Genomic DNA, 25,664 nt, shown 5'->3' with positions numbered 1-25,664 from the left:
GGCATGCTATGGATGAAATTTAGTCAGTTACCTCAAAACTGGAAAGATTTCAATCTTTCTCAGAAGCTTGACTATATGGATAAAAAGCATATCAAGGAAAGGAGCTATAAGAGACTCAACAATTTCCACATCTGCAAACTATAATTTAGTTTACACAAGATTTAAAAAAAAAAAATAGTTGCAAATAATATTGTTTTACCTACCTCAACCCTTTTCTTCCCTACTAATGTTGACAAAAGGGATTCGGGGTAGTCTCGAGAAAGCTGTGAGATGCCAAGAAAAATGCTCCACCCGTGAACGACCAAATTTGCACTACTCCATAATCGCAAGTTTATAAACTAGAAAAAGTAAAGGAAAAAAAAAGTTGTCTAACTCATTGGATTTCAAAGCAAAACATCTACCTACAGAATGCACTAATATCGGTGAACTGGACTTCTTGAGGACCTCCTGCGACTATGTCTACTGGGGGAATGGGACCTGCTGCGTTTCCGGTGTCTATCCCTGCCTCCATCTCTGCCATTCCTGTACCTCCAATCCCTCTCTCCATCACGAATACCTCTCCCATTCCGCTCTCGAGACCTTTCGCGATCCAAATCACGTTCCCAATATCTGTCTCGGTCCTTCTCTCGATCATGATATTTGTCCCTATCACCTGAATCGCTTCTCCTCCTACTCTCATATTCCTTCTCCCTCTGCTTTCTCCGTTCTTCGGCTTCTTTCTCTCTTGATAACTTTTCCTCTTCCCTTGCTTTCTCCTTGGCTTCCTAAAAAATGTTCATTCAGGTTCCCCCATTCAGCATAAAAGGTTGATCCGAAGCCAACAATTCATTCTGGGCAGAAACACTTACCTTGAACTCAGAGATGAAATCCCGAACCAGGCCATAACCAATATGTTGCTTTCCTGTAACATGTGATTGAGTCCTCTCAGCAGCGTCATTAGCTACTAGAAAAGATCCACAAACCTCACATAGGGCCATTTTTTTCTCCTGTGCCAGCATCAATACTTTATCATTCTGAGGTTGTTGAGCCAAGGCCGTCTTCTCAGCATTAAGCGCCTCCACCTATAAACAAATAACACAGAAGGCCAAAATTCAAAATCTGAACTGCCCGTCATGATTTAAAAATTAGGAATGAAATAATTAAATAATCATAATTGAAGAACCAGTTAAACAGAAACATAATTTTCAAGGTGGTCAAACAACAATCCAGAATGTCACAACATTGAGCAACCAATATCTCATTCACCATTTTGGATCAATTACAAACAGAAAATGGAAACTCTCAACAGCACCTTTCTCATAAGCGCCTCAGCTTCATCCACCTTTCCAGCTTCACCAAGAGTCTCTACTTGTTCCAGCAAGTTTTTTATTTTTTCCTCCATGACAGATAGTTGTTCGGATTTTTCTGCAGATAATGGAGCAGGTGGTGCAGGTTCCACCTCTTGAGCAACGCGCTCTCGACCGCGCCTAACTCTTCTGTCAAGGTCCATAACCTAGAGCAGAATAGGCAGGTTACATACTAGATAAAAATGACAATTGTTGTCACAGGAAAAATTAAAAGGGAAAAAATAAGTTGGAAGGAGAGGAAAATGGAACAAACCAATTTCTCACAAAACTGAGCCAGTTCAGCTTCAAATTTGGGCACGTAAGCATCATGTCTTGGAGACTTCTCAAAACTAGTCAGAAATTTCAAACACCGCTTAAATCACAAATCCAACAAGGCAATCATGTAGTGTATGTTGATCAGAAAACGCAAAACTGGCTCAGACAACTCAACCTCCAAAGCCAGAGGCTGCAAATTAGCTCATAGACAAGCTATATTGTAAACAAAGCAAAGTAGTATATACAATTTCCAGGGAAAATAACAAGCAGCAAGGGAACAAATGGGAAAAACCAATAATGTAGCATTGGATGCCAAAGCAGCAGCAAGAAAATAACTAGAACCATGGGCTATCTAGAGTCACAAGTTTTTACACCTTCATAACAATAAAATTTTTAAAAAATAAAATAAAATGTCAAATGTCGATAGTCTTTAGCAAAATACAAGCATTAAACCTGGCAAGTAATTACAATTTGAGAAAAGATAGCAAATACAAAACCCATAAAAGAGAGGATAAATAATAAAAAATGCAAAGATGTTATGTTGCAAAAATCAAGAAAAAAAAGCAGTATAATGCAATTTAATTGCAAGTAAAGAAGCACCAATTATCTCCGATGATGCCAATCATGATGCCAATGTCTTTAAGTAAGGATACTAGTAAGAAGGAAATAAATCCAGTACCAAGATGTCAAGGACCAAGCATCAAGGGTAACGAACAATCAATCACTTGCATGTCAACTGTACAATTTGAATTTTCATGGATATTTCCATTCCAAGTAAAAGAAATACTATTTCTTCCATGTCCACTTCTACAATAAAACTGAGGTCTTAAGCATTTCTTTCTGAGAAAATTCATAGGTTTAGGAAGGACCCAATGTAAGATGGGGCAAGAACCAATAAATTAAACTCCCAAGCAAACATCATATGCTTCTGAGCGTTCGATTATCTCTCCCTAACCCTTGCAAGTATCTGATCAAAATGGTTAGATCAGTTACCTCAAAATGAAAAACCAGCAACACCTTAGCATACCGCGTGTAATGCATATATAAGTTCCATCCTACATGGACATATGAAGCAGCTAACTTAATAAAGTAAATACAATATCAATAACGTTCCCACGGGAAACAGACATTTTGATCAAAATTTCACTATTAAACAAGAAGGCTACGCAAAAGGTTAAAACAAACAGAATAAGCACAGGCATTTTAACAGATTGTTGGATACATTCATTCATACAAAAGTATATCTCATAGCATAGAAATCCAAATTCAATCATACCTTTCTTTCAACTTTTGGTCATGAACTCTAGGGCATGGTCCTGATTCACGAAAACAGAAAAAGTTATTAAACATCTGCATTTTCTAAAAGCATATTGATGGCGTAATTACTGATGAATATAAAGAAAATAAATATTCATAACCAATAAAACTTAAATCATTTTAGCTATTAGCTACTATAAGAATAGAATACGCTAAAATAAGTTAGAAAAATCCTATTATTTTATCAATTTTCTCAAGCATAAATATTTCCTTCTGCTTCATTTGCTTAGGATACAAACAGAAAGTAAAAAATAAATCAAATATAGAATTTAAAACGCACCGAGATCACTGCGAGTGTTGACGAAGAGATCGTGAGGACAAAATCGAACCATGTAGAAAGCACAAACCTCTTTATCATCCCACCGGATTTCCCTATATCCCTTCTTCTCTTCGTCAGTTAAATTACGAGCTATAAAATAGAGAACGTCAAAAAGAAATACAATATCAAACTCATATAACCACGAAGAAATAAACAAGTGTTACCAAAGTACAAATAAGGCATCTAAAAAGTACCAGTTCCCATGAGTTCGTCAAGCAAAGCTCGCTGTGCATCCATTGCTTAGGGTTTTTGAGATTAAAGAAACTTGAGGGTCTTCGCGTAAATAGAGAAGTTGAAATTATTGCTTTTAGTAAGAACCAAAAGAAGAAGCAAATCGAAATATTAAGTGAAACAAAACAATGAGAAAGAAGGATTTTATGGAAGCAAGAAAGAAGAGGGGCAGAGCACTTGATTTTAATGTTTTAGGCAACTGTGGGCGAACTGTTGATCCGAGGTTCGGTCTTTATTTAATAGTTGGGAATGGGGGCAAGGAAAGAGGGAGAGTAAAACGGCGCCAACTGTCGTACAAAACGACGTCGTGGTGGTGTAGATAAAGTTACTACAGAACTGTTGTGATTGTTTACTTTAGTGCTGAGGTGAGCAATTACGACCAAATCAAATGGTAAAACTTAGTACTTTAGTAAGTTTAAATAGAAAATAAAAAACGAATAATTAGTGCAAAACCGATTCAATCAATTAAATATTTATTAGTGTTAACGTTTTATTTTGTAACATTTTTCATATTCATTCTCTTTACATTTATAAAATTTGAACTTCAGATAATTTATTATTTTATTAATAGCAATTATCATTCTATTGTTTTTTCTTTGATTAAGGTTCTCCCTCCCCTCTTTTACTAATAAAATTAAAATCTATTATTGGTTTTGGTCGAAAACTTGGTTCAAAATTATGGTTAAAGTGACATTGGTTCACAATTTGCTACAACAAATTGCATTAGATGACCACTTTCAAGTTCATTAAATATCATTTGTTCATCCAAGTAAACCTTGATTTACTTTCAATAAGCGAAAACATTCACTACTTTCAAGTTCAAGTTTAACCAACAAACACAGAATATGACAAGTCAGTCTCAAAGCATTACACTAACTTTTCAATAACCTCATCGTAGAGTATTTCAAGAGGTCTACTAAACATATAAATATATAATCGTCTCAAAATTCTCACCCTTACAAAAGAAATGATGGTAAGTAGATGAAACAAAAACAGCAAATATAATCCATGGGAATTAACGGTAGCGGCGAAGAGAGAGAGTGTTGTTTCTCTTCCAGTTTGCCCTTCTTGAAGGTCGAGCCTTGTGGTGCAAGTGTCCCTTGCCACGAAGACCCCTATATTTCTTTCCAGCAGAGGTGAGTCCGCGGAGTTCCCTGTGCTTGTGCACTGGATTACAGATCCAGTTGATTCGTGGGTCATTGCGGATAGCATTGTGGGCAGTATCAACCAAGATGACCTCGAAGTATTTGTATGTTGAATCCTGCAAAGACAAACTCGGAACATTAAGAAACAAACTTGACCAAGGAATCTAACAAAAAAGTTGGCCGCAAGTAGCTAATGAGCATAGCTATACTCTAATATCTTTAAAAACATGTTCTTAATTTGCAGCAGAACTCACCTCGTTGATCCAATATGAGTTTACAACCCTAAGGCCTCCAAGCTTTCGACCAGCTCGTTCCTCTGCAACTGATCGCTTGCTGCGCTGAAATTTCAGCTGAGTGACACCCTGGTTTGTGGGTTTCCCATACACAATACCCTTAGGTACTGGTCTCTTCCTTCCACCTCGTCTCACACGGACACGATAGACAACATAACCCTATTACGAACCATAGAGGATTAGTCGCCAGACATAACAAACAGGCAGAGAAAATATCAACAAACACGTCCTTAAAGAAAAAATGATGCCAATTTACAACAGTAAATAAAACAAACCAAAATTTACAATTTCAGAAACTAAGGCTCACAAAAATGCAGTGGTGGAAAGTAGATTAAAGAATCAGTGGATCAGTTTACCTGCTTGGCTTTGTATCCCAAGCGACGAGCCTTGTCAGGACGAGTTGGGTGGTTAACTCGCACAATGGAAGGGTGTTGACGGTACTCCCAACACCTCACTCTCTGCAAGAACCTCATAACATCGGATTGCTTCTTCCTCCATAGCTCTGACACGTACTTGTAAGCCCCTAGATTAACAAAATCACAACAAAAAATAAAATCATTAAAAATCATAACTCAAATTGCCAAACCAAATATATATAGAAATCAAATATAATTATTTTCATTTGAGAGACCTACAGTGATCAATTTAGCATCTACTATTTGAATCTAAAACACATAGCAGAACAAAAACAAAGCTGATAAATTACATTAGTGATCAACTTATAGCCAGACCTTCAAAAGACGTTAGATTTACTCAATAAAGGACAATAAACCAAGCACAGAAAATCCCATTATTCTGCCTGAAAAAATCCTAGATATAAATCATCGTATCAACAAAAAACGAGAAAGAAATGAGGAAACAGTTAGTGGTAAAATCATGACTTTTAGATGCTAAATGCTATAAAAATGGCGTACCCATGGCTGCTTGAGCTCCCTGCGGTCTCTGGTTCCGGATAAGGAGCTGCCAAGACTTGAGATGTATAAATATGATGATTTTGGAGTCGCATTAGGGTTTTAGAAGGCATGGGTAATTTTATTTGACGATGTTACCCTTTTGTGAATCTAAGTGGTCTGTTTGGTCAATCCAATAACTGGACCAAGATTGAAACGGGGTCCAAGTCGACTCAGTTTAATTTTTATCGTAAATAGTACTAATGGGGCCACAGTATTTTGGGCCAACCCCATTTTCCTTTCCCAAAAGATATAACGAAATATCTATTTGGTGAAGGGAAGAAAATCCAAGAAATGACGAGAAAATAAAAAGTAGAAGATGAAGAAATAGATTAAATATAAAATAAAAAAAATTAGATTTGTATTTTAATTAATTATAAACATTTTTTTTATTTTTTATTTAATTTAATTAAAAAAGTGATATGTATTACAATAGATTAATTAATAAATAATTTGTAACTATTTTTAGGAAATTAGTTCCTCTATTTTGCACCTTTCAAAATTCATGTGCTACAATTAACATTGCTAAATTTTTTTGTTAATATTTTTGGTGTGACATTTTAAAAAATTAAATTTAAAAAAATCATTTGGTAGTCATGTAATTATAAAAATGACATGATCCTAATTTAATAAAAATAATAATAATGTTAGCAATTATACCTAAATTTTGAAATTTGAAAAATATATAAATTAAATTCTTTGAAATAAAATTATAAGAACTAAATTCTAAATTTTGAAGAATACGTGGGGTTATAACATATTTTGACCTTGTTATAATTATTTTTAGACTTTCACCACAACCAATAGAATAAAAAATTAATAATTTAATCGATATAACCACAAATCTAATTTTTAAAGCATTAATTTTAATACCGAAGAGATCACGTTTTAATTTGATTATAAATATATAATTTTAATCAAGATTAACTTATTTGACATTGTATTTTTTATTTTAAATTTAAAATCAGCTTTATATTTTTAATTTAATTTAATTATAATACATAATTTTTTAATTTAATTTAAGAATGTGATATGTGTCACTAAACTATTAGTATATTTACGTTTTAGTCCCTTAATTTTAAAATTTTACACAAATGGTCATTAAATTGTTTAAAAATGTTTATTTAAGTCGTATTATTTAAAAGTTTTAATTTAAATCATTAGACTGTTAAGTTTTTTTTTTTTAAGTTCAAGTAGCAAGCTCCAAGTGATGATTCGACGATCGGTATGTTGGACCTATACCCATCAATGAGTAGAAGAACATAAGTTAGATCCAAGTTAATCTACCGGTTAGTGTCAAAGATTAGAAAAGAATGTTATTTGAAATTTGGTTCATAAATTCGTGATATTCAAAGCTGTTTCGTGAAAAAAAAATGAATTGTAGAAGAGAAGGAGAATGAGAGCTTTCAATTGGTGCATGTAGTGCGATTAGAGAATGTCATATATCAATGATTTTAACAACCTAACCTGGTGACTTAAATGGAAACTTTCGAATAGTTTAATGACTATTTTGTAACTTTTAGAAGTTGAGTGATTAAAATATATACTTACAAATAATTTAGTGACTTTGAATGCAATTTACCCTAAAATCAAATAATTATTTTGCAATAACTATTTGAATTCTTTTTGATAGATTTCTTTTTGGTCATAATTCTTTTTGATATATTACGAAATAGGAAAGAAAATGTATTATTTGAACTTTGAAATCTTGAACAAAAAGAAAGTCATTGATACACAATCTTAATTCCGTATTCAAACTAAAATATTTTATTTGTATTTAATTGCAAAGGTAGAGTCAGATAAAAAAAAGTTAGGGACTAAAATGAAAGATTAATTTAAGAGCGTGGGTCCCTCTAAAGATTTTTTTTTTCGCATCCGAAAGAGACATACTAATACGTGGCACCTAGAGGATCATATGTAGTGAAAAATTAAAGGTTAATATCGGTCATAACAAAATAAATAAATCACAAAGGCCAAATCATGAACTTTTGTTTTCTTCTCATTTATCTCCCAATGAATATTGCCCTATATCTCATAAACTTAAAAGTGATGAGTTTTCATTATTTTAGATTTCCAAATTTTGATTCAATCAGAGAGGATAATTATATCATACTTGAAGATATGTTAATCGTTTTTTTTAAAACTTTACACAATAATTTATTATATTTATTAAATATAATTTAAAAATTAAACATTAATTTTTTAATAAATTAAATTTGATTAATATATCAAACACCCTTAATTATAATTAAATTAGTTTTTTTTTTACTTATGCAATGCATGAATCAATTACGTCATTAAATAATTATTATTTTTAATTTTTAAATAATATAATTGTGCAAGTTTGTATTTAATTTTTTAAAATTTGTATTTAAAAAATCTTAGCAAAAATAAGTTTTTTTTAGCAAAGTGAAAAAAAATTATTTTAAAATCGTTGAGGGGATAATCGGCTCTTTCAAAAGAAGCTTTTGAAAGTGTATTTGTCAGATAGCTAATTGAATTCTTAATAATCTAATATATCATCTTGGAAAAAACTTTCTACCATAATTTATCAAAAGACAGTTTATCGTAAGAAAAAATAAAACTAATTTATTGACCAAATTAATATAATTTGTTACGAAATTAGAATGTTTATTGTTTAAAAATATATTAGGAATTTATTATTGCTTTTTTTAGAATATATTATGATTGAATTTTAATAATTGAAATAGATAAAAAAAGATTATATTTTCTATTCAATTCTTTTTATTGCTGCATTAAGTAGAGAAGAATAAAGTGTAGCATGTCTAGCTAAAAATGGAACCAGTCATAGATAGCCAGATGAAATAAAATAAGGTGAAATTGAGGGTCCTCCACTTCCATAGAATAAAAAAAAGAAAGAAATAACATTCTCCTCCTGTTCAATTGAATCCCATCCTATTTCCTAGCCAAATTCCAAACTTGAAAACTCCAAAGAAACTTACCTCGTAAGCATCAACCGAACCAAAAAATTGGTCATCAACCGTAGGTCGGTTAAGATTAGTGCGAAGATAAAGGGATACTTTAAAAATTCCATAGCAGTACCAGATCTTACTACGTGCTTGATATTTCCAGTGAAAAGGATAACAAAGAGAGAGAGAGAAAAGAAACCACTAAAATACATATATATGTTATGATGTTTGGTGGAGGAGGTAAAGGCATGGGAGGTGGTGCAAGAGGAGCCAACATGTTGAGAGCAGTAGTTGGAAGAACAGCAGTTTCCGGGACTGGTAACCCTACTTCAAGTTTGCAAGAAACACTGCCTTCATCTACATCTTCTGCTTCTCGGAGGCATAGTAATAATAATAGCAATGGTTATCTTTCTGTTTCTGCGAGTTCTTCTTTGGGTTCTTATAGCAATAACAGTGGTGTGCCCATTAGTGCTAATTCTGGGTTGCCGAGTAACTGGTTTCTGTCGCCTGCTTCCTCTGCTACTCCTTGTTTTGATGACTTTGAATGGGTGTCTGTGGACGCCATTGAAGAGGATAATAAGCAGCAGCCACATGATTTTGATTTTGTTTTAGGACCTGTTCCTTCTATTGCTGAAGTCCAAAATGCGATCTCTGCTCTTAAAAGGTCAGGTTTTTTTTTTCTTTATTTATTAAGGGTTTAATTTGTGAATTTAAGTGAAAATTAGTGTTTGCTTTACCACTTCTCTGATGAAATTATTTATCTTCTCTTTTGCAACAGTGCAACTGCCATTTTTGTTTTGATTTGCAAATAGGGAATAAAACTTGTTCTCTTACCAGTGCATATTGCTTTTTTTCCTTGGTCTAAAATTTAGGAAAAAGTACCATTGACCGCATTGTACTGTGAATCAGATTTTCCTCTTCTTTCATGTACATTAATTTAGTAGCAAATTAGTTCTTCAATTAAAAATATTATCTATTTTTACAGTTAAAAATTAATATTGTATATGCACATCAATTTGTAACAAAAGTAACTAGTTCACTTTTTATCTAATGTAGAGGGAATAATTTGTTTATTTTTTGAGAAAAAAAAGTAAAATATAATTTAATTATTAATACAGGGCCTCTATGATATTTTATCCTAAAATTTACTATTTCTACGGATGATTCAACTTTTCTTCTCTGTTTCTAATGTGAGGATTTTTGTGTTGGCTGTATTTGATAGTGATGGCAAGCCAATAGCATATAAAGTCAAATAAGATAATATGGTGCAAATTTGCAAGCATAAGAATGATTTGAAATCTACATGTTTTATTTACAAAAAATAAAAATAAAAAATGATTGGAAAACGAAATAAACAAAATAATTTAATTGCAGTAAGAAAGGAATGATTACAACTGTAAATAATATATTTAGCAAAATAGTTGCTATTAACATTGTTTACTCAACTAAGTTGATGCCCCTTATGTATTTACGTGTTAGCTATAGATTAGTGAAGCTAGTTGATGTTGACTATGGCTTCAGATGTAGTGGTTAATTTGTATTCATCTAAAAATACTAATTTCTACAGTAATTTAGCTAAATTTTGAACAGGAATGTGTGTACTTTGTGCTTTTCCCTACAAGCACTTCACTTGAAAAAGAAAAAAAAACCTTAAAATATGAGAGAAAAAGCCTATAACAGGGTAAAATGAAGAAAGAAGTCTAGATCATGTGAAAGTCATACTGTTATCACTAGAATAATTGTAATTTACGACTAAAGTGTGATGACTAGACGGGGGGACAACAGCTCCAATGGGTTCTTCAACTTGTTTACATTGATGCTTGTATGGTGAAATTTAGGAACTTTGGCAGTCATTGCTGCTGAATATCTTTTGTAATTATAGGGTTTCCGGAGTAAGCTCGTGTCCGCGGCTTACCAGGGATAGGTTCTCTCATAATGCTGGCAGGGAAATAGCTTATCCAAGCCCAAGTAGTTGCTCGATGCACAGGGTTCATTCTGTTGGGTCTGAGTTGGATTGGATGGAGCCTTCTATGCAACTTTATAACACACGAGCATTCCAACCTTATGTGTCAAACAGCGTTTACGATGCTTTCCATTTGTTGCAGACAGATCCAGCGATTCAGGTCTCTTTTTTTGCCACTCTTGGATATAAGAATTCTATGGATTTTCTTAGAGGATGGTGCAGTACTGCTACATTATGCACGGTATTATATCAATTATGAATAGACTCAATCTAAACAGTCCGCATTTATGTTTTGGCAGAAAATGGTACTTTCATTATCTTCCGATGAAGCTGTTTGGAATGCTGTTTTGAACAATGAGGTGGTGAGGGAGCTGAGAGAGACATATTATGCAGGTTGGTCTGAATTCTATGAATGCTTTGGACAATGGCTAATATCATGTAGTGTTGCTTAAGGGTACATGCTAATATTTTATTTACTTAAGGGACCATGGCATCTCTATATTATAATATTATAAGCTTCCAGAAGAACATGGAACAAACATTATCACCATATCATGAGAAATACATATTCACATTGATGATTATGCAGCTGCAGATAGTAGTCCAATGAGTTTTGATGAGAGCTCAGTTGAGGATTCCGATCAATCAGACAAGACAACGAATATAGTGAAGTGGATTTTTTACAACACTAAAGAAAAGGTCCTGGATTTATTCGAGAAACTAACAAAGCTCGTCAACGAGTTGTTTAAGCTGCCTGTGGATAACGATACGAAAACACCAGGAACTCCTGACCCATTTGATCAAAGGCTAAGAACCTCATTCTTGCTATCTGTTTTAGTCTTGTTGATTGTGGTTGTGAGTCGAGCTAAAATTACTTGAATTCGACGACATGACGGATTGTGTTTAGCTTAATATGTTTTAAGATAATATATATGGATATTAGGACATATTTAAGCATTATGTTATTGTTTCAAAGGCATTTTATTATAGTTCGTGATTGTTAAGATGTTGATGTTCTATCTACACCGAGTTTAACATGCTACCCTGTCAGCATCACCGAGTGAGCTCTGTTAAAAATAGCTGACAGGAAAATCGAGGTGTAATTTGACCTCTGTGAGCTTTAAATTTTTAATAGCCTATAAGCTTGCACCATTTAGTTTAGCTGTCAACGTTTTGATCTCAATTATTTAACAACAGTATTTAATTGTCCTTGCAAAGCATTGCATGTTCACAGAAATAATTGCTAATGGAAGCACCATAAACCTCACCTCAAAACGGTTTACATTAAGAGGGGATTGTATCTTGCCTCTTTTATTTAAAAGATAGGTTAATTAGTTCTTACATGTGGCATAAAGTATACGTGGCATGTTATGTGTCACTATTTGATTATTTTATTAGCGATGAACTGTAAAATAATATCGTCCTCAATGTAGAATATTGCTTTCAGTTTCTTTTTGGTAGTTGATTGTACTAATTCTTTTTACTTTTCATGCTTGTATTATTATCCATGTTCGGGGTTCGTGATTGTTTCTCCTAACAATGTCATTTTTAAAGTTCAAACTCTATTTTCACTTTAAAAATATAATGTATCTTGCTACTGCATCCAACACTTATTAATGTTAACTGTATGATATGATATTAATACTATATGATATATAAGAAATAACAACTTGATGATTGACAACTTGGAAGGAAGCTTAGCCATTGAGTCTGCATTATGGATTTGCATTATTAAGAAAGGAAATTGTTTTTTTATTAATTGCTTGTGGAGAGAAGTGGAAGAACTCAAAAAAAGAAAAGAGAAAACCAATGTGATACATTTTTTGTTGATTTTCAATAATGTGGGTAATTTTTACAAAGTGTCACAGTTTCCTGCAAAGTCTTTGACGGTAAATCCAACCCTCTCAAACTTGCCCTTTTCACTGATTAATCTAAATTTCAAATAATCTGCACAAACAAATGGCTTATAGATCCTTGAATGATCTCCAACGACTTCATTAGGGGCAAATATTACCTTTTCATCTTCAAAGCACCAAAAGAAAGCCAAAGAGAACCGATTAACATTTCTTTTCAAAACAACTCTATGTTCTGAGGACCTTAACTTGCCATTGCTCCATGCTTGCATTAGGTCCCCAACGTTGACGACAAGTGTGTCTTCACAAGGGCTTATGTCCATCCATTTCCCTTCGTTTGATCTCACTTGAAGTCCCCCAATTTCATGTTGATAAACGATTGTTAAGCAGCTCATGTCTGTGTGCATGCCTAGCCCTTCAACTTCATCATCTTGTTGATCGTCTTCTTCTTCTTTCATGATATTGAGAGGGCTGTAATTGCCTATTCTCAAATAACCATGACAGTTTCTGAATTCAGACTCTACAAATCTGTTCCCCAAATCTTCTTCCACCAAGCTTTTCAGTACAGCTTTTACTATCTCCTTTGATAGCTTAGTCATCATGTTCCCATATTCATCCAATACCTCACTAGCAAAAACAAGCAAAAAAACACATACATGAACCCTTGCCATGCATTTTGATAAAACGAGAAGCACATATACATATGGTGACTATAAATACTACCTGAAGTCGGACTTTGGGTGGTCGAAAAGAACATCCACTGAACTTTGTGCAGAAGAAAAGAAGTCGGGTCCGGACACTAGAAGACTCTCGTAGAAAGGGGAAGCGATGAAAGGAGGGGTGTAGGTTTTTAAGGAGGAAGCTGGGCCGGCCTTGAGTTTGGAGCCAATGGGGAGACTGAAGATATGATTTGAAAGGGAATAGAGATTGGTGAAAAGATGTTTGGGGACTCCATGATTGGTTATGCGGAAGAATCCCCATTGAGTACAGGCTAGATAGAGGGAGGAAAGGGAGGATGAACACAAGGGCTGGGAGACGTCAAATACAGGAAGCTCTACGCAAGCCTTGGGTTCAGGCATTATTTCATCTCTACATATGAAAATGGGTTACTTTGTTAAGTAGGGTTGAGGTCTTATATATATATATATAATTACCTGGAGAGAAAGAAATGTCTAGACATTCAAATTCACATGGCAGATGTATTTAATATAAGGATGCATATTTGAAACATACATTAATCGTAAATCACACGCTGTACTTTGTACCTAAAACCTGTATTATTATGCAGATAACAAAACCCTTGATGAAATCTTTGTAGTCCTTGGCAATATATATGTATATATATGATGATCCAAATATCTAATCCCTCCATATGATCGGAAGAGATCCCATCATATAAAGACATTTCTGAAAGAAAGAAAGCTGCAGGGAAGTCAAAAGAAGAACAGGAAGAATTGATTCTAATTCACAGGAAGGAAAACTGGAAGTTGAAACAGCCTGCCGAAGAAAAAGGCAAGCAAAGCATTTATAATTATTCAAATCAACAGAAATTCATGGTCTGAAATCTAGACACAAATGGTTAATAAAATACTTGGGGTGTTAATAATATAAAAGGGCCTCGTATGTAGTAGTTTTGTTTGTATGTTAAGGTCAACCAGGAGTAGGACAAACTCACAGTTGTCAAGAAGAATCCCGTAGGCCAAATGCAACGACCAAATGAAGGGTTGACTGAAGTTAATGTGGAGAGTCCACAAAACAGCTTGGCTATTTCTTTAAACAAGAACAATTTGGGATGTTATTAAATGAGTATAAGGTCATTAAAAACAAAACAAAAAGATGGCTGCTTTGTTTACATAAGCAAGCACGTTATATAGGCGGCATCAGGCAGGAATGATGGCAGTGTGCTGCTCTGCTGTACCTTTGAAATTTTATGTCAATGCACAAGGTTTGTTTTTTGAGCTTGGATTCTTGTGAAGCAAGTATGACTACCTAATATTCTAACCCACATCAGGCTAAATAATCCCACATAAAGGTTCCAATCTTAAGAGTCTTTTATATATGTGTTATGCTGCAAAATGCCTTAAAACTCTTAAAATTTCTTTGATTCTCTCAGATTTTTATGCTACCAGGAGCAAATAATTTCTGAAGTAAAAGCAGCAGATTCGTGCAAAATATTGGGTGTCAATAAAAAAAAATTCGATTAAACTGATTGAGTATTAATTCGATTGTATAAATATTATTTCAAAAAAAGTAGTGTTAAAGCACATTATCCCTCCTATTTATGGATTGGGTTTAGAATGGGTCTATAATATAACTAGACTATACTCAAGTAATACACTCAACTCTAATTATTTTATGATTTTTTAAATATATTCATTCATATTATAATAATATTTTAATTTAAAAGTTATTTTTGTAAAATAATAACAAAATTTTAATTTTAAGACATATTTTAGTTTTTAAATATAATTATATGATATTTTTTCAATCTCATTTAAATAATCTAAAATTTTTGTTGATGAAAGATATTTTTTTTATACATTTTGACTTTTTATATATTTCATTAGATTGTATATTATTATAGATTATTTACATGGTTTGATAACCCAATAAAAACTAATGGATATAATTTATTTTCTAAAAAAAATGTGGAAAATGATAAGAGATATGTACTTAATTATCACTTAATAGAGAATAAATTCAATTGTTTTTTTTTCTATTTCATTTAAGATTATATTATCATTTATTAAAAAATCTAATTATACTCAGTGTTTAATTTTAAATAATACGCTAAACGAGTTTTATAACTTAATTTCAACACTTATTTTTTTAACAAATAAATTATATAGTATTTATTATTCCTTATTCATACTTAGGACGTGTTTGAATTTTGATAAACTGAAAAAAAAAGCTAAAAAATCAAGTAATAAATTTTTAATTCTAAATTTTATAAGTACCAAATATAATTATTTTGTGTGATAAAAATAAATCTTGATTTTTGAAAATTTATTATTTCATAATTTTAATCTGATTGCTATTGTATTTTTTTATTTTATTTTGAATAGTTTCCGATAAATGTTAAATATAAAATTTAAACATTTTAATATTTTAATAAAATGAAGAAATAGTTTATTTTAAAAATAAAAATTTGAAAAATAAACTTAACTTAAAATTTTCTATATTAAGTGATAAGTAGTTATCTAATTACTTATCATATTCAACATTTTTTTGTTGAAAGCTTTATATTAAGTAAAAAGTTAATATGATTATAAATGAAAATCTATAATAGTTTATCAAACACACTCTTAATCAATCAACAATCGACAATCAACAATCAACGATGATAAAGATAAAATTTAAAAGAAAATACACTTAACAAATATAAATTTTAGGTTTTGTTAAAAGATTTTTTTTCGAATTATTATAAATAATATTTTATAATAATTACAAGTTATATTAAACATAACATATAAAATTTTCCATAAAATTATGTTATCGCATGTTTGAGAAATTCAATTTTTTTTTGGAGTTGAAATAAAATTCTAGAGATAAAAAATTATTTAAATTTAGATGAATTTTGAGTTTCAAATTTAGTTAAATTCTAGTACAATTAAATCAAATTGTGGGCTATTTCAGAAATAAAACATAAGACCCATTAAATCTAATAGGTAGGTTAGCCCACGCAGTATGAATGAGGAAAACCCAAACCCAAACTAATTTTCTATTTTCCAAAGCAGGACTTTGTTAATGGTCTGTAAATCACTGTACTGAGAACTGAGAAGTGAAATTCATTTAAAAAATTTAAATGACTCTCCTTCTCCCTCTCAACTGTATTTTCAGTAGTGGTGCTCCTTGTTGAGCTGCACTTGTTTGATTTCCTAGTTATTTTCTTACATGGTTTCACACTGTGTTTTGTTCTGCTGCAGGCAGTGAATTTACCAGTACCTGAGACGATGATATTTCGGCAAATAACTTCAGATATATATGGTAATCAGTGTGAACTCATACTCAATATTGCTCTTTGCAACTTCCCGACATCAGCTATTTCTCAAAATAGTTTTAGCTTGTATTACATTTCTATCCAGAATTGACTGATTTGTTCAAGAGCTAAAAACTGTCCTTCCTTCGCAGTATTTGGATAGCAAGAAACGCTATCGTCTTTAATAAGCTGTATTATGAAAACTCCGTTATTCTTAAGGTTCTCTCTCTTGCGGGCTAGTTCTTGGCTTTTCCTTTGCACCTTAAAGCCAAAGGACCCCCTAGAATTATTCATGTCAAGTGGTTTTGTCTTCCATTGGAATGATTCAAGCTTTATTGTCATAGATCTTCCCTTGGAAATCCTGGCATTGCTTTAAGCCGTATTATGAAAACTCCGTTATTCTTAAGGTTCTCTCTCTTGCGGGCGAGTTCTTGGCTTTTCCTTTGCACCTTAAAGCCAAAGGACCCCCTAGAATTATTCATGTCAAGTGGTTTTGTCTTCCATTGGAATGATTCAAGCTTTATTGTCATAGATCTTCCCTTGGAAATCCTGGCATTGCTTTGAGACTAGAATGGGCATTGGGCTGCTGGTTGTCATAGATCTGTGCGTAACATTATTAAACTATGTTTTGGAAATAGGCTTAGATATAAGGTACGTTTTTCTGCGGTACTAATTCACTATATTGATTATTGTTTGAAACTTAGTACTTTAAATAAAATTTTTAAATAGTTCAATAGTTTAAATAAAAAAATTTGAATAGTTCAATAATCATTTTATAATTTTTTAAAATTAAATGATTAAAATATAAGCTTATTAATAATGGAGTGAATTTACACTAAATTTGATGAGATCTCTACGACTGCTGAACTATGCGATGTTAGGAATGGGCTTCAACTTGCTAAAATTCAACATAATTCTCGTATCATTGTTGAGCTTGATGTATTTATTGCGACTACCATTAAAAATCATCATACTCAAGAAAATGATTTGTTTGATCCTCTTATTACCGATTGTAGGACTTTATTAAGAAGCTTTCAATATATTATTTGTTTCATATCTATTGAGAAGGTAACTAATAGAGAGGACATTCTTATTAGCGTTATTTTTAATAATTCATATGAAATTAAGAATTTATTTGACTGAGTTGACTTTCTTATTTAGGGATCTATTATTAATGAATGTTAGTCTTTTTGATAGAATATAAATTTAGAACATATTTAAGTGAACTTTAATGTTAATGTAATTCATCAATAATCAACTGTGATTATCGAATATTATCTTTCAATCAATTTTTTATATAGTGTAGTGGATCATCTAGAATAATCGATTGATTAATTTCACGTTCATTTAAACTTTATTAATGTTTGTATAATTAATGAATGTTAGTTTTATTTTAAAAAAAAAGTTACTTCAAATACTAATATACTATTGCAAGTATATATGTTTTCTAGGATCTTAGATATCATAGTAAACTCCATTAACGCTCAAGTAAAAGGATGTGTACAATGCTTGGTTGATTTCTTGACTATAAAGAAGGCTCCGCTCTCCAAATCCCTTCTGTAGCTCTCACAATCTTGTCTGAGATTAGTGATATCAAATCATGTATAGTACAAAAAGCTTATTACTTATCATTTACCAAACCTGAACGAGTGAAGAATCCATTGTAATGCTGGACTAGTGATTCAAAAATTTGTTAAAGATTTCTATTGTTCACATTCCAAAGTGTAAAAAAGGAACGTTCAACATTTGCTGAATCTGACTATTAAAATTTCAACATCTACCAAATGGTAACTCGAAACTTCAAAGCAACTTTTTAACCTCATTAAGCTTGATTAGTCCCTATAAAAAAAACTATCATTTTTTTCATAAGAAAAGCATATTCAATCTTTAACACCAGATTAGTGTGAACAAATCCCAAAAAACGAGTATTAAAATGGAGAATCGAGGAAGCAGTAGAATCAAAACCACCATTGCTTTCTTTCATTGACCGTCAATGAGAAAAAGTAGTGACAGAGCCGCAACAAGTGATGTTTTTTTTTCTTGTCTTTAACTGCTGTTTTTACATTTTAAACGCCAAAGGGTAATGACTAATGACCCTATATATATGTATGTATAACATATATTGAGCTCCTCCTCAGTTTCACAGAATTTTCCTTTTCACCAATTTCTGCTATCTCAAAGGTATATTCATTGATTCTTTATGCTAAACTTTGAATTTTTCTTTCTTTCTCTTTTCTGCGCTGGGGTTGAATTTTTGGAGAATCGACTTTCCGGGTCTGTGGGAATTGACGGAATGATGCTTGTTTTACTAAATGTTGATTAAATTTGAGGACTTCTTTTTAATGGGGTTCTGTAGTTTTGAGGTGGGAAAAATGAAGCTTGTTTGATCAGATATTTTATCTGTTTACTGAAATTCAAGGTTGATCGTCATGTTTCAGTGTTTATTTTATAGTTCCTGGGAAAATGAATACTTGAAATTTGAGGTTTTCCTTTGCTGGGTCTGTAATATTTGGGAAAAGAATGAAGCCTGTTTATTGAAATTCTTTCATTGTTTTTTCAATTGAAAGATTACTTGTGTTCAAGCTTATGAATTTTTTTCCCTTGAGAATTTGGAGTTCTTATTGAGTGAACCTGTGATTTTGTCATATTATTTCTTTGCTTGCAGTGCTCCAAAACTTGTAGGATATGAGTGCAAGAGTGAGGCAAAAATGTTCACATGGTGAGGAAAAATATCAGAGAAACATTAGTTCAGAGACACTCGATAGTGGATGTTTGAATTCAGCTACAGTTTGTGGAGTTGATTGGACAACCTTGCCTGATGATACAGTTATTCAACTCTTCTCTTATTTGAATTATCGAGATCGAGCTAGTTTGGCATCAACTTGTCGAACATTTAGGCTCTTAGGTTCTTTGCCCTGTTTATGGGGGTCACTGGACCTCCGGTCTTACAAATTTGATACTGCAGCTGCAGTCTCACTCTCCTTGCGATGCAAGAATCTCCAGAGACTTAAATTTCATGCAGCAGGCTCAGCAGATGCAATAGTTAGTCTTCAAGCAAGGGAACTTAGAGAAATAAGCGGTGATTTTTGTCGTGACATTACCGATGCTGCACTTTCTGTGATAGCAGCAAGACATGAGATGCTTGAGAGCATCCATCTTGGCCCAGATCCTTGTGAGCGAATCAGCAGTGATGCAATCAAAGCACTTGCATTTTGCTGCCCAAGATTGAGGAGGCTTTGGATGTCAGGTGTTAAGGAAGCTAATGGAGATGCCATAAATGCTTTGGCTAAGCATTGTAGGCAGTTAATGGAACTTGGGTTTGTGGAATCTGACAACATTGATGAAGTAGCTCTTGGAAACTTGAGTTCCCTAAAATTTTTATCTGTTGCTGGGACGAGAAACCTAAAATGGGGATCTGTAGCACAAGTTTGGAGTAGATTACCTCAATTGGTGGGTTTAGATGTCTCAAGAACTGATGTAAATCTTAGTTCTATTACAAGATTTCTGTCATTGTCCCGAAATTTGAAAGTATTGATTGCCTTGAATTGTCCAGTTTTTGAAGTCGAAGTTGACAGAAACACAATGCATAATAACAAAGGCAGAATTTTGCTTACTCTTTTCAGTGACATTGTCAAGGGAGTAGCATCATTATTCGCTGACAATTTAGAAAGTGTTACTGATGTGTTTCAGCATTGGAAGGAAATAAGAAATGGAGATAAAAACTTGGATGAGGTTGTTGTTTGGATTGAATGGGCCATTTCACATTCACTTTTGCGTATTGCAGAAAACAACCTGAAGGAGTTTGATGATTTTTGGCTCACACAAGGGGCAGCAGTATTGCTTTGTTTATTGCAGAGTTCACAGGAGGAAGTTCAAGAAAGAGCAGCTACTGCTGTTGCAACCTTTGTAGTCATTGATGATGAAGATGTCACTGTTCATTGCCAGAGAGCTGAGGCAATTTTATGTGGAGATGGAATAAGGATGCTTTTGAACCTTGCAAGATCTTGTCAGGAGGGCCTTCAGTCTGAAGCAGCTAAAGTATGCATTGCTTCCATTATGAGAATATATTACATACCAGGAGAAAAAAAAAACCCTTCTTTATAATTCACAGAATATAAGGAAGTTTAGAAGTTACCAGGATTGAAGTTAGATGATAAACCTCAAAATATTGTTTAGAAATTATTCTCTTATAAAATGCTCCACTTCATTTAATGAGTTGCTTGTAAACTGCACATTATGGATGCAGGCTATAGCAAACTTGTCCATTGATTCTAAAGTTGCAAAAGCTGTTGCTGAAAGTGGAGGAATCGATATCCTTGCTAATTTAGCGAAATCGACGAATAGATTAGTGGCAGAAGAGGCTGCTGGAGGGCTGTGGAATCTTTCTGTAGGGGATGAGCATAAGGTTGTGAAAACTGAAGAACTTGATTGAGTTATCTTCCAAATAGCTATCTTTACTCAACACAGTTCCTTTTCAGGGTGCTATTGCAGAGGCAGGTGGTGTAAAGGCTTTAGTTGACCTTATATTAAAATGGCCACCTTCCAGCACTGATGTACTTCTTGTATGTATCTTTTAACTGTTCCTTCCAACACATATTTGTCAACTTGCTTGAGATAAATTGTGAGCCCTTTCTAAATGATAGGAACGTGCAACTGGAGCACTGGCAAATTTGGGAGCTGATGAAAAATGCAGCATGGAGGTGGCTTTGGCTGGTGGTATCCATGCTTTGGTAATGCTTGCTCGGACTTGCAAATTTGAAGGAGTGCAAGAGCAGGTGTTTTGGGTTTCCTTTCTATTTACATTGAGAAGCATCACTGATCATTTTTGTGATGAGGATGGTTTTTGTTTTTGTTAGTTTGTTATTGATCAATATACTTTAGGATAATAAATAGATATTTTAGAAGCCCTTTTGGAAGATTATGGATCTGCATTAATGAGAACTACGAGATGATTAAAGCTTTGACCAAGACTATTTATGTCATGCATACTGATATAGTTATTAGTAACTTAGAACTGAGGCCCTGAAGTTCAGATTATCTTTGCATTAACAATTGAATGTGTATCTAATATTCACTTAGAATGTATAAAGATTATAGCTCCTTCTACTCTATGTTTATCCAACATGGTATAGAAGAACGTAATAAGGATATTCTTTTATCAAGATTTTTAGTTCCAAGACAAGGAAAATTGTCATATTCGGTTTTTAAATTATCCTGTGAATTGATAAATGATATAGCAGATGATCTTGAACTTTTCTGGTCAAATAAGATTTTCTCCTCCTCCTGTCTAGGCTGCTCGTGCGCTGGCTAATTTGGCTGCTCATGGGGATAGCAACACCAATAATGCTGCTATTGGGCAAGAAGCAGGTGCATTGGAAGCATTGGTGCAACTTACTTATTCTCAAAATGAAGGCGTAAGGTAATCTATTTTACTTTTATATTTCCGGGTTTAATAATAGCCACTTATAGAATGTACTTAAGGAGATGGCAATTTATCGTGTATTCATTATCACTTCCATAGGCTCTTGGGATTTACCCAAAATGTTACAGAGACTGTAATTGGATGTATTAAGCTATGTCCTGACTCATAAGTTCATCCTTGGAAATGCCATTTTATCTTTTCATATCTAATGAAAGCAGGCAAGAAGCGGCTGGTGCTTTATGGAATTTGTCATTTGATGACAAAAATCGAGAAGCAATTTCAGCAGTTGGTGGTGTTGAGGCACTGGTATGGTTAAGTGCATGATAAATCTTATTATTTCATCTTTCAAGTAATTATTATGCTGTTTTATTTTACATCTGATGGATCAAAAAAGCAATTATCTCAAGTTTTGCATATTTGTTGGTTTTCATTTGATCATATCCCTGGTTAGAGCACGCCCTTGGTAATTCCTATGCAGCTAGCAGTTATAATTACTGTAATACCAACAATGTGATCCAATATTGTTGACAACACATAGTTCTTTCAGGTGGCAACACGTAGTTCTTTTGAATATTGACCAGATTTTTCTCATTGTTCTTTCCGTTCATAAACCATTTTGATACTGCTTTTCACTCATGAATGGATATCTTGGTGTGAATTGAGGGGTTGTTGAAGGTTTCTTCAAAGAATTCCCAAGGATAATATTGTTTGATATTGTGAGAGCAATTTATGTTGATGAATCTCTTTGCCTTAATGAATCTATCAGCATTAGCAACTGCCTCCTATACAAACTATGAACAAGAAAGTTTATAATTCTATGGGCTTTAACTGATAACCCTCACCTCAGTTGTAGCTTTGGCAAAGATATATTATTTATCTATCAGCTTCCTTGCAGGTTTTGAAATTTTACTCTGATTTTGCATGATTAGGTTGCCCTGGCTCAATCTAGCTTAGATGCTTCCCAAGGTCTTCAAGAAAGAGCTGCAGGTGCTCTTTGGGGATTGTCAGTATCTGAAACTAACAGGTGTACTAGGAAATTGAAACTTCTTCGCTTTAATTGTTCAATGTTTAAATTATGCAATAATATTTGTATAAATGGTTCTTAGGTGAAATATATTCCTCTTTTATTTGGTACTATATAATATCATATCAAGATATTTTGGCGTAACGAAATTGAAGTGATGATGACCTTGTTCATGCTGTTTAGTTTATAATATGAAGCATTTAGTACATGCCCTTAAGCTCTGCTTTTAATTCATCTCATGTGTTCCATGTCTCAACAGAATTTTTTGGTCTACAATTATTTAGGCTTCAGTAGTTTAACATTATGTCAAACTGAAAACGTCAATCTCTTTATTCTTTTTGTTATAAATGGTCTTTTTGATATAGTATTGTCAGATTTCTTAAAGAAGGCATCTCCTTGCAATTTATGATACATATTGATGTATTTTATATTCGTGCAGCACTGCTATTGGAAGACAAGGTGGTATAGCTCCACTTATTGCATTAGCCAGCTCAGATGTCGAAGTAAGTTTTTCACTCTCGACTCTCTCAAATGAGCCGTTTTTCTCAAAATTAGTTCAAGATGATGTTCCTTACATATTGTAATTCTGTTGTGAATACTCGCTATCTGTCAGCTCTAGTGCATTTGCCTTAATTCCTTTCATTGTTGATATGTTATTAATGCATCTTTTGTAACAAAGTGCAATATGCATTCCTCTGGACTGACCATTTATAAGTTGTTGAACTTAACTGCATGGTAAGGTCTTGGTATCTGTTTGATTTTCAGGATGTCCATGAGACCGCTGCCGGAGCTCTCTGGAATTTGGCTTTTTATCGTGATAACGCTCTTCGTATAATACAAGATGATGGAGTTCAACCCCTTGTTCATCTATGCTCTTCATCGAACTCAAAAATGGCACGTTTTATGGCTGCATTGGCCTTGGTTTACATGTTTGATGGGAGGTATGTCAAGCCATTTTCTGAAAGTTATCATGAATAGGCAAAGGCTAATATGAAGGCACATTTTTCATGGGAAAAATGTTATGGGACTGCTTTGAAGAGAATTAAATATGAAGATAAAAGAATCTTAATTAATATTTGGTAAATAAATGGCATTGATTTTAAAATTTACTTTTGAGGTGTAAATCTTGGCTTATCAATTTACAGAATAGACTCAGCAGTGCCAGTAGGGCCTTCGCCTTCATCACAGGGCAGTTCAAAGACTCTGAACATAGATGGGGTTGGAAGGATGGCCTTGAAACATGTCGATGAGTTTGTGAGCTCATTTTATGAACCACAAACCTTTAATGCTGCTGCTGCAACACTAGTCCCCACAGCTTTGGCACAGATAGCAGAAACCATAAGAATACCTGAAGCAGGGCATCTAAGATGCAGGTTTGGTTTTTCAACATTAGTATTTTATACTCTAAAGATGAAACTGATGATTTCGTATCTATTTTTGGTAGTAAGATTTAAGAAGAAACAGCTAGTGTTTTCACTAATTGCATATACTATTAATCTATTTAATATTTTAATCAAGTCTCTAGCACTATCCAAAATCCGCATTGCTTGTAGAACATATGATATTTGCATTCACTTGCCACTTCTCATGGTTCTTACCTTTTCTATTTCATAGTTATTACCTTCAGAATCATCTATGTGTTCTAATATGTTATCTATCACTTTCCTTTACGTGCCTCTTCAGCGGAGCTGAGATTGACAGATATGTGAGAATGTTAAGAGATCCTTCTTCCATACTAAAGTCCTGTTCTGCATTTGCTCTTTTACAGGCAAGCACCTATTCTCCCTCTCCTTTTTACTAAAAATGATTATATTTTGAATTCAATTAATAAAATGCTACAACTTAAGAATGCTTTTTCCCTGCAGTTTACGATGCCCGGGGGACGGCACGCAATGCACCATTCATGCCTCCTTCAGAAAGCAGGAGCAGCTAGGGTCTTACGTGCTACTGCTGCTGCATCAACAGCCCCTATTCAAGCCAAAATTTTCACCAAAATTGTACTTCGGAACCTTGAGAACCACCATGAAGTCTCAAGCTAGTTGTGAGGAATGGATACATTATACAAATACTATAGATCTTTCTGAATTCTACAATCTTGTTCAGAGCTGAACCAGGTGGCTGGAGCAGGCTACAGGCCACCACATCCCCCTCGGCTTTCCCCAGGGATAACCGATCTTTGGCGTTTGTAATTGTATCACCCTCCATTACTTTGTGTAAGAAAACAAAAAGGAGGCCTGCATGTTCATGTAGATCATTATACAGATGTTAATGAGGTCTAACACTACAGGATAGGGAGGATTCTTTCTCCCTTTAATAACCTGAAAAAACCAAACGCAAAAAGGAGGGAGAACTGAACAATAACACTATCACAATAGAAGAGTTCCATCCTTTTTAAAATATACATATAGTTTGCAGTCTTTTCGCAATCATTGGACTAAGATATGTATGTATGGATGGATGGATGCATGCATGTGTGGGTGGGGTGGGGTGGGGTGGGGAGGCTGATATTTTAAGATAATAAATGTGCATATTATTATAGTAAAAAACCGTCTTACCTGATTTCGTTAGTTAGTTTGCATTATTATAGTAAAAAGTGTTTATATTCGGGAGAAGTTATATATTTTAATATTTAAAATT

At 33.4% G+C, this 25,664-nt stretch overlaps 5 protein-coding genes across 7 annotated transcripts; 2 read left to right on the top strand and 3 right to left on the bottom strand.

Moving 5' to 3' along the window:
• Positions 1-105: 105 nt before the first annotated feature.
• On the bottom strand, positions 106-3,689 carry LOC107924608 (luc7-like protein 3). 2 transcript variants are annotated; one of them, XM_016855136.2, is made up of 7 exons: positions 3,432-3,689; positions 3,199-3,327; positions 2,878-2,917; positions 1,600-1,675; positions 1,292-1,492; positions 849-1,061; positions 106-764 (listed from the first exon to the last, which is right to left on the bottom strand). In XM_016855136.2, exons 1-7 carry the CDS (start codon positions 3,472-3,474, stop codon positions 414-416), a joined length of 1,053 nt encoding a protein of 350 aa, XP_016710625.2. In that variant the 5' UTR covers positions 3,475-3,689; the 3' UTR covers positions 106-413. The 2 variants fall into 2 exon arrangements, with proteins under 2 accessions (XP_016710625.2, XP_016710627.2); XM_016855138.2 differs by lacking the exons at positions 3,199-3,327; positions 3,432-3,689 and adding an exon at positions 2,595-2,656.
• Positions 3,690-4,248: 559 nt separating this feature from the next.
• Positions 4,249-6,021, bottom strand: LOC107924790 (60S ribosomal protein L15). The gene is made up of 4 exons (XM_016855383.2): positions 5,821-6,021; positions 5,263-5,429; positions 4,868-5,065; positions 4,249-4,729 (listed from the first exon to the last, which is right to left on the bottom strand). The coding sequence occupies exons 1-4, from the start codon at positions 5,822-5,824 to the stop codon at positions 4,484-4,486; spliced, it is 615 nt and encodes a 204-aa protein (XP_016710872.1). The 5' UTR covers positions 5,825-6,021; the 3' UTR covers positions 4,249-4,483.
• Positions 6,022-8,589: 2,568 nt separating this feature from the next.
• On the top strand, positions 8,590-11,753 carry LOC107923123 (uncharacterized). Its single transcript, XM_016853335.2, has 4 exons — positions 8,590-9,450; positions 10,669-10,909; positions 11,049-11,142; positions 11,339-11,753. The coding sequence occupies exons 1-4, from the start codon at positions 9,008-9,010 to the stop codon at positions 11,626-11,628; spliced, it is 1,068 nt and encodes a 355-aa protein (XP_016708824.1). The 5' UTR covers positions 8,590-9,007; the 3' UTR covers positions 11,629-11,753.
• Positions 11,754-12,477: 724 nt separating this feature from the next.
• Positions 12,478-14,096, bottom strand: LOC107923688 (gibberellin 20-oxidase-like protein). The gene is made up of 2 exons (XM_016853863.2): positions 13,326-14,096; positions 12,478-13,229 (listed from the first exon to the last, which is right to left on the bottom strand). Exons 1-2 carry the CDS (start codon positions 13,679-13,681, stop codon positions 12,602-12,604), a joined length of 984 nt encoding a protein of 327 aa, XP_016709352.1. The 5' UTR covers positions 13,682-14,096; the 3' UTR covers positions 12,478-12,601.
• A 4,361-nt stretch (positions 14,097-18,457) lies between these two features.
• LOC107924492 (protein ARABIDILLO 1) lies at positions 18,458-25,430 on the top strand. 2 transcript variants are annotated; one of them, XM_016854969.2, is made up of 13 exons: positions 18,458-18,762; positions 19,247-20,619; positions 20,828-20,986; positions 21,060-21,143; positions 21,225-21,356; positions 21,873-22,000; positions 22,222-22,309; positions 22,933-23,027; positions 23,467-23,530; positions 23,793-23,968; positions 24,173-24,400; positions 24,711-24,795; positions 24,893-25,430. In XM_016854969.2, exons 2-13 carry the CDS (start codon positions 19,267-19,269, stop codon positions 25,064-25,066), a joined length of 2,766 nt encoding a protein of 921 aa, XP_016710458.1. In that variant the 5' UTR covers positions 18,458-18,762; positions 19,247-19,266; the 3' UTR covers positions 25,067-25,430. The 2 variants fall into 2 exon arrangements, with proteins under 2 accessions (XP_016710458.1, XP_016710459.1); XM_016854970.2 differs by lacking the exon at positions 18,458-18,762 and having other exon boundaries at positions 19,268-19,407; positions 19,547-20,619.
• Positions 25,431-25,664: the final 234 nt, after the last annotated feature.

This window comes from Gossypium hirsutum, chromosome A11 (assembly GCF_007990345.1).
Source record: "Gossypium hirsutum isolate 1008001.06 chromosome A11, Gossypium_hirsutum_v2.1, whole genome shotgun sequence".
NCBI lineage: Eukaryota > Viridiplantae > Streptophyta > Magnoliopsida > Malvales > Malvaceae > Gossypium > Gossypium hirsutum.
The sequence above is the reverse complement of the archived record's forward strand: the minus strand, read 5'-3'. Positions and strand labels throughout refer to the sequence as shown.

Excerpts from the sequence above, each read along its gene's own strand:
- LOC107924790 (XM_016855383.2), bottom strand. Across the intron at positions 5,066-5,262 it reads TGGGATACAAAGCCAAGCAG|GGTTATGTTGTCTATCGTGT; the intron begins GTAAACTGATCC and ends GGTTCGTAATAG. Across the intron at positions 4,730-4,867 it reads ACTCATATTGGATCAACGAG|GATTCAACATACAAATACTT; the intron begins GTGAGTTCTGCT and ends TTGTCTTTGCAG.
- LOC107923688 (XM_016853863.2), bottom strand. The coding sequence starts at position 13,681 with ATGCCTGAACCCAAGGCTTGCGTAGAGCTTCCTGTATTTGACGTCTCC. Across the intron at positions 13,230-13,325 it reads CACCCAAAGTCCGACTTCAG|TGAGGTATTGGATGAATATG; the intron begins GTAGTATTTATA and ends TGTTTTTGCTAG.
- LOC107924492 (XM_016854969.2), top strand. The coding sequence starts at position 19,267 with ATGAGTGCAAGAGTGAGGCAAAAATGTTCACATGGTGAGGAAAAATAT. Across the intron at positions 22,310-22,932 it reads TTGGTGGTGTTGAGGCACTG|GTTGCCCTGGCTCAATCTAG; the intron begins GTATGGTTAAGT and ends TTGCATGATTAG. Across the intron at positions 23,969-24,172 it reads GTTTACATGTTTGATGGGAG|AATAGACTCAGCAGTGCCAG; the intron begins GTATGTCAAGCC and ends ATCAATTTACAG.
- LOC107924608 (XM_016855136.2), bottom strand. The coding sequence starts at position 3,474 with ATGGATGCACAGCGAGCTTTGCTTGACGAACTCATGGGAACTG. Across the intron at positions 2,918-3,198 it reads CAACACTCGCAGTGATCTCG|GACCATGCCCTAGAGTTCAT; the intron begins GTGCGTTTTAAA and ends TTCGTGAATCAG. Across the intron at positions 1,493-1,599 it reads CTCAGTTTTGTGAGAAATTG|GTTATGGACCTTGACAGAAG; the intron begins GTTTGTTCCATT and ends ATTCTGCTCTAG.
- LOC107923123 (XM_016853335.2), top strand. The coding sequence starts at position 9,008 with ATGATGTTTGGTGGAGGAGGTAAAGGCATGGGAGGTGGTGCAAGAGGA. Across the intron at positions 9,451-10,668 it reads GCGATCTCTGCTCTTAAAAG|GGTTTCCGGAGTAAGCTCGT; the intron begins GTCAGGTTTTTT and ends TTGTAATTATAG. Across the intron at positions 11,143-11,338 it reads GAGAGAGACATATTATGCAG|CTGCAGATAGTAGTCCAATG; the intron begins GTTGGTCTGAAT and ends ATGATTATGCAG.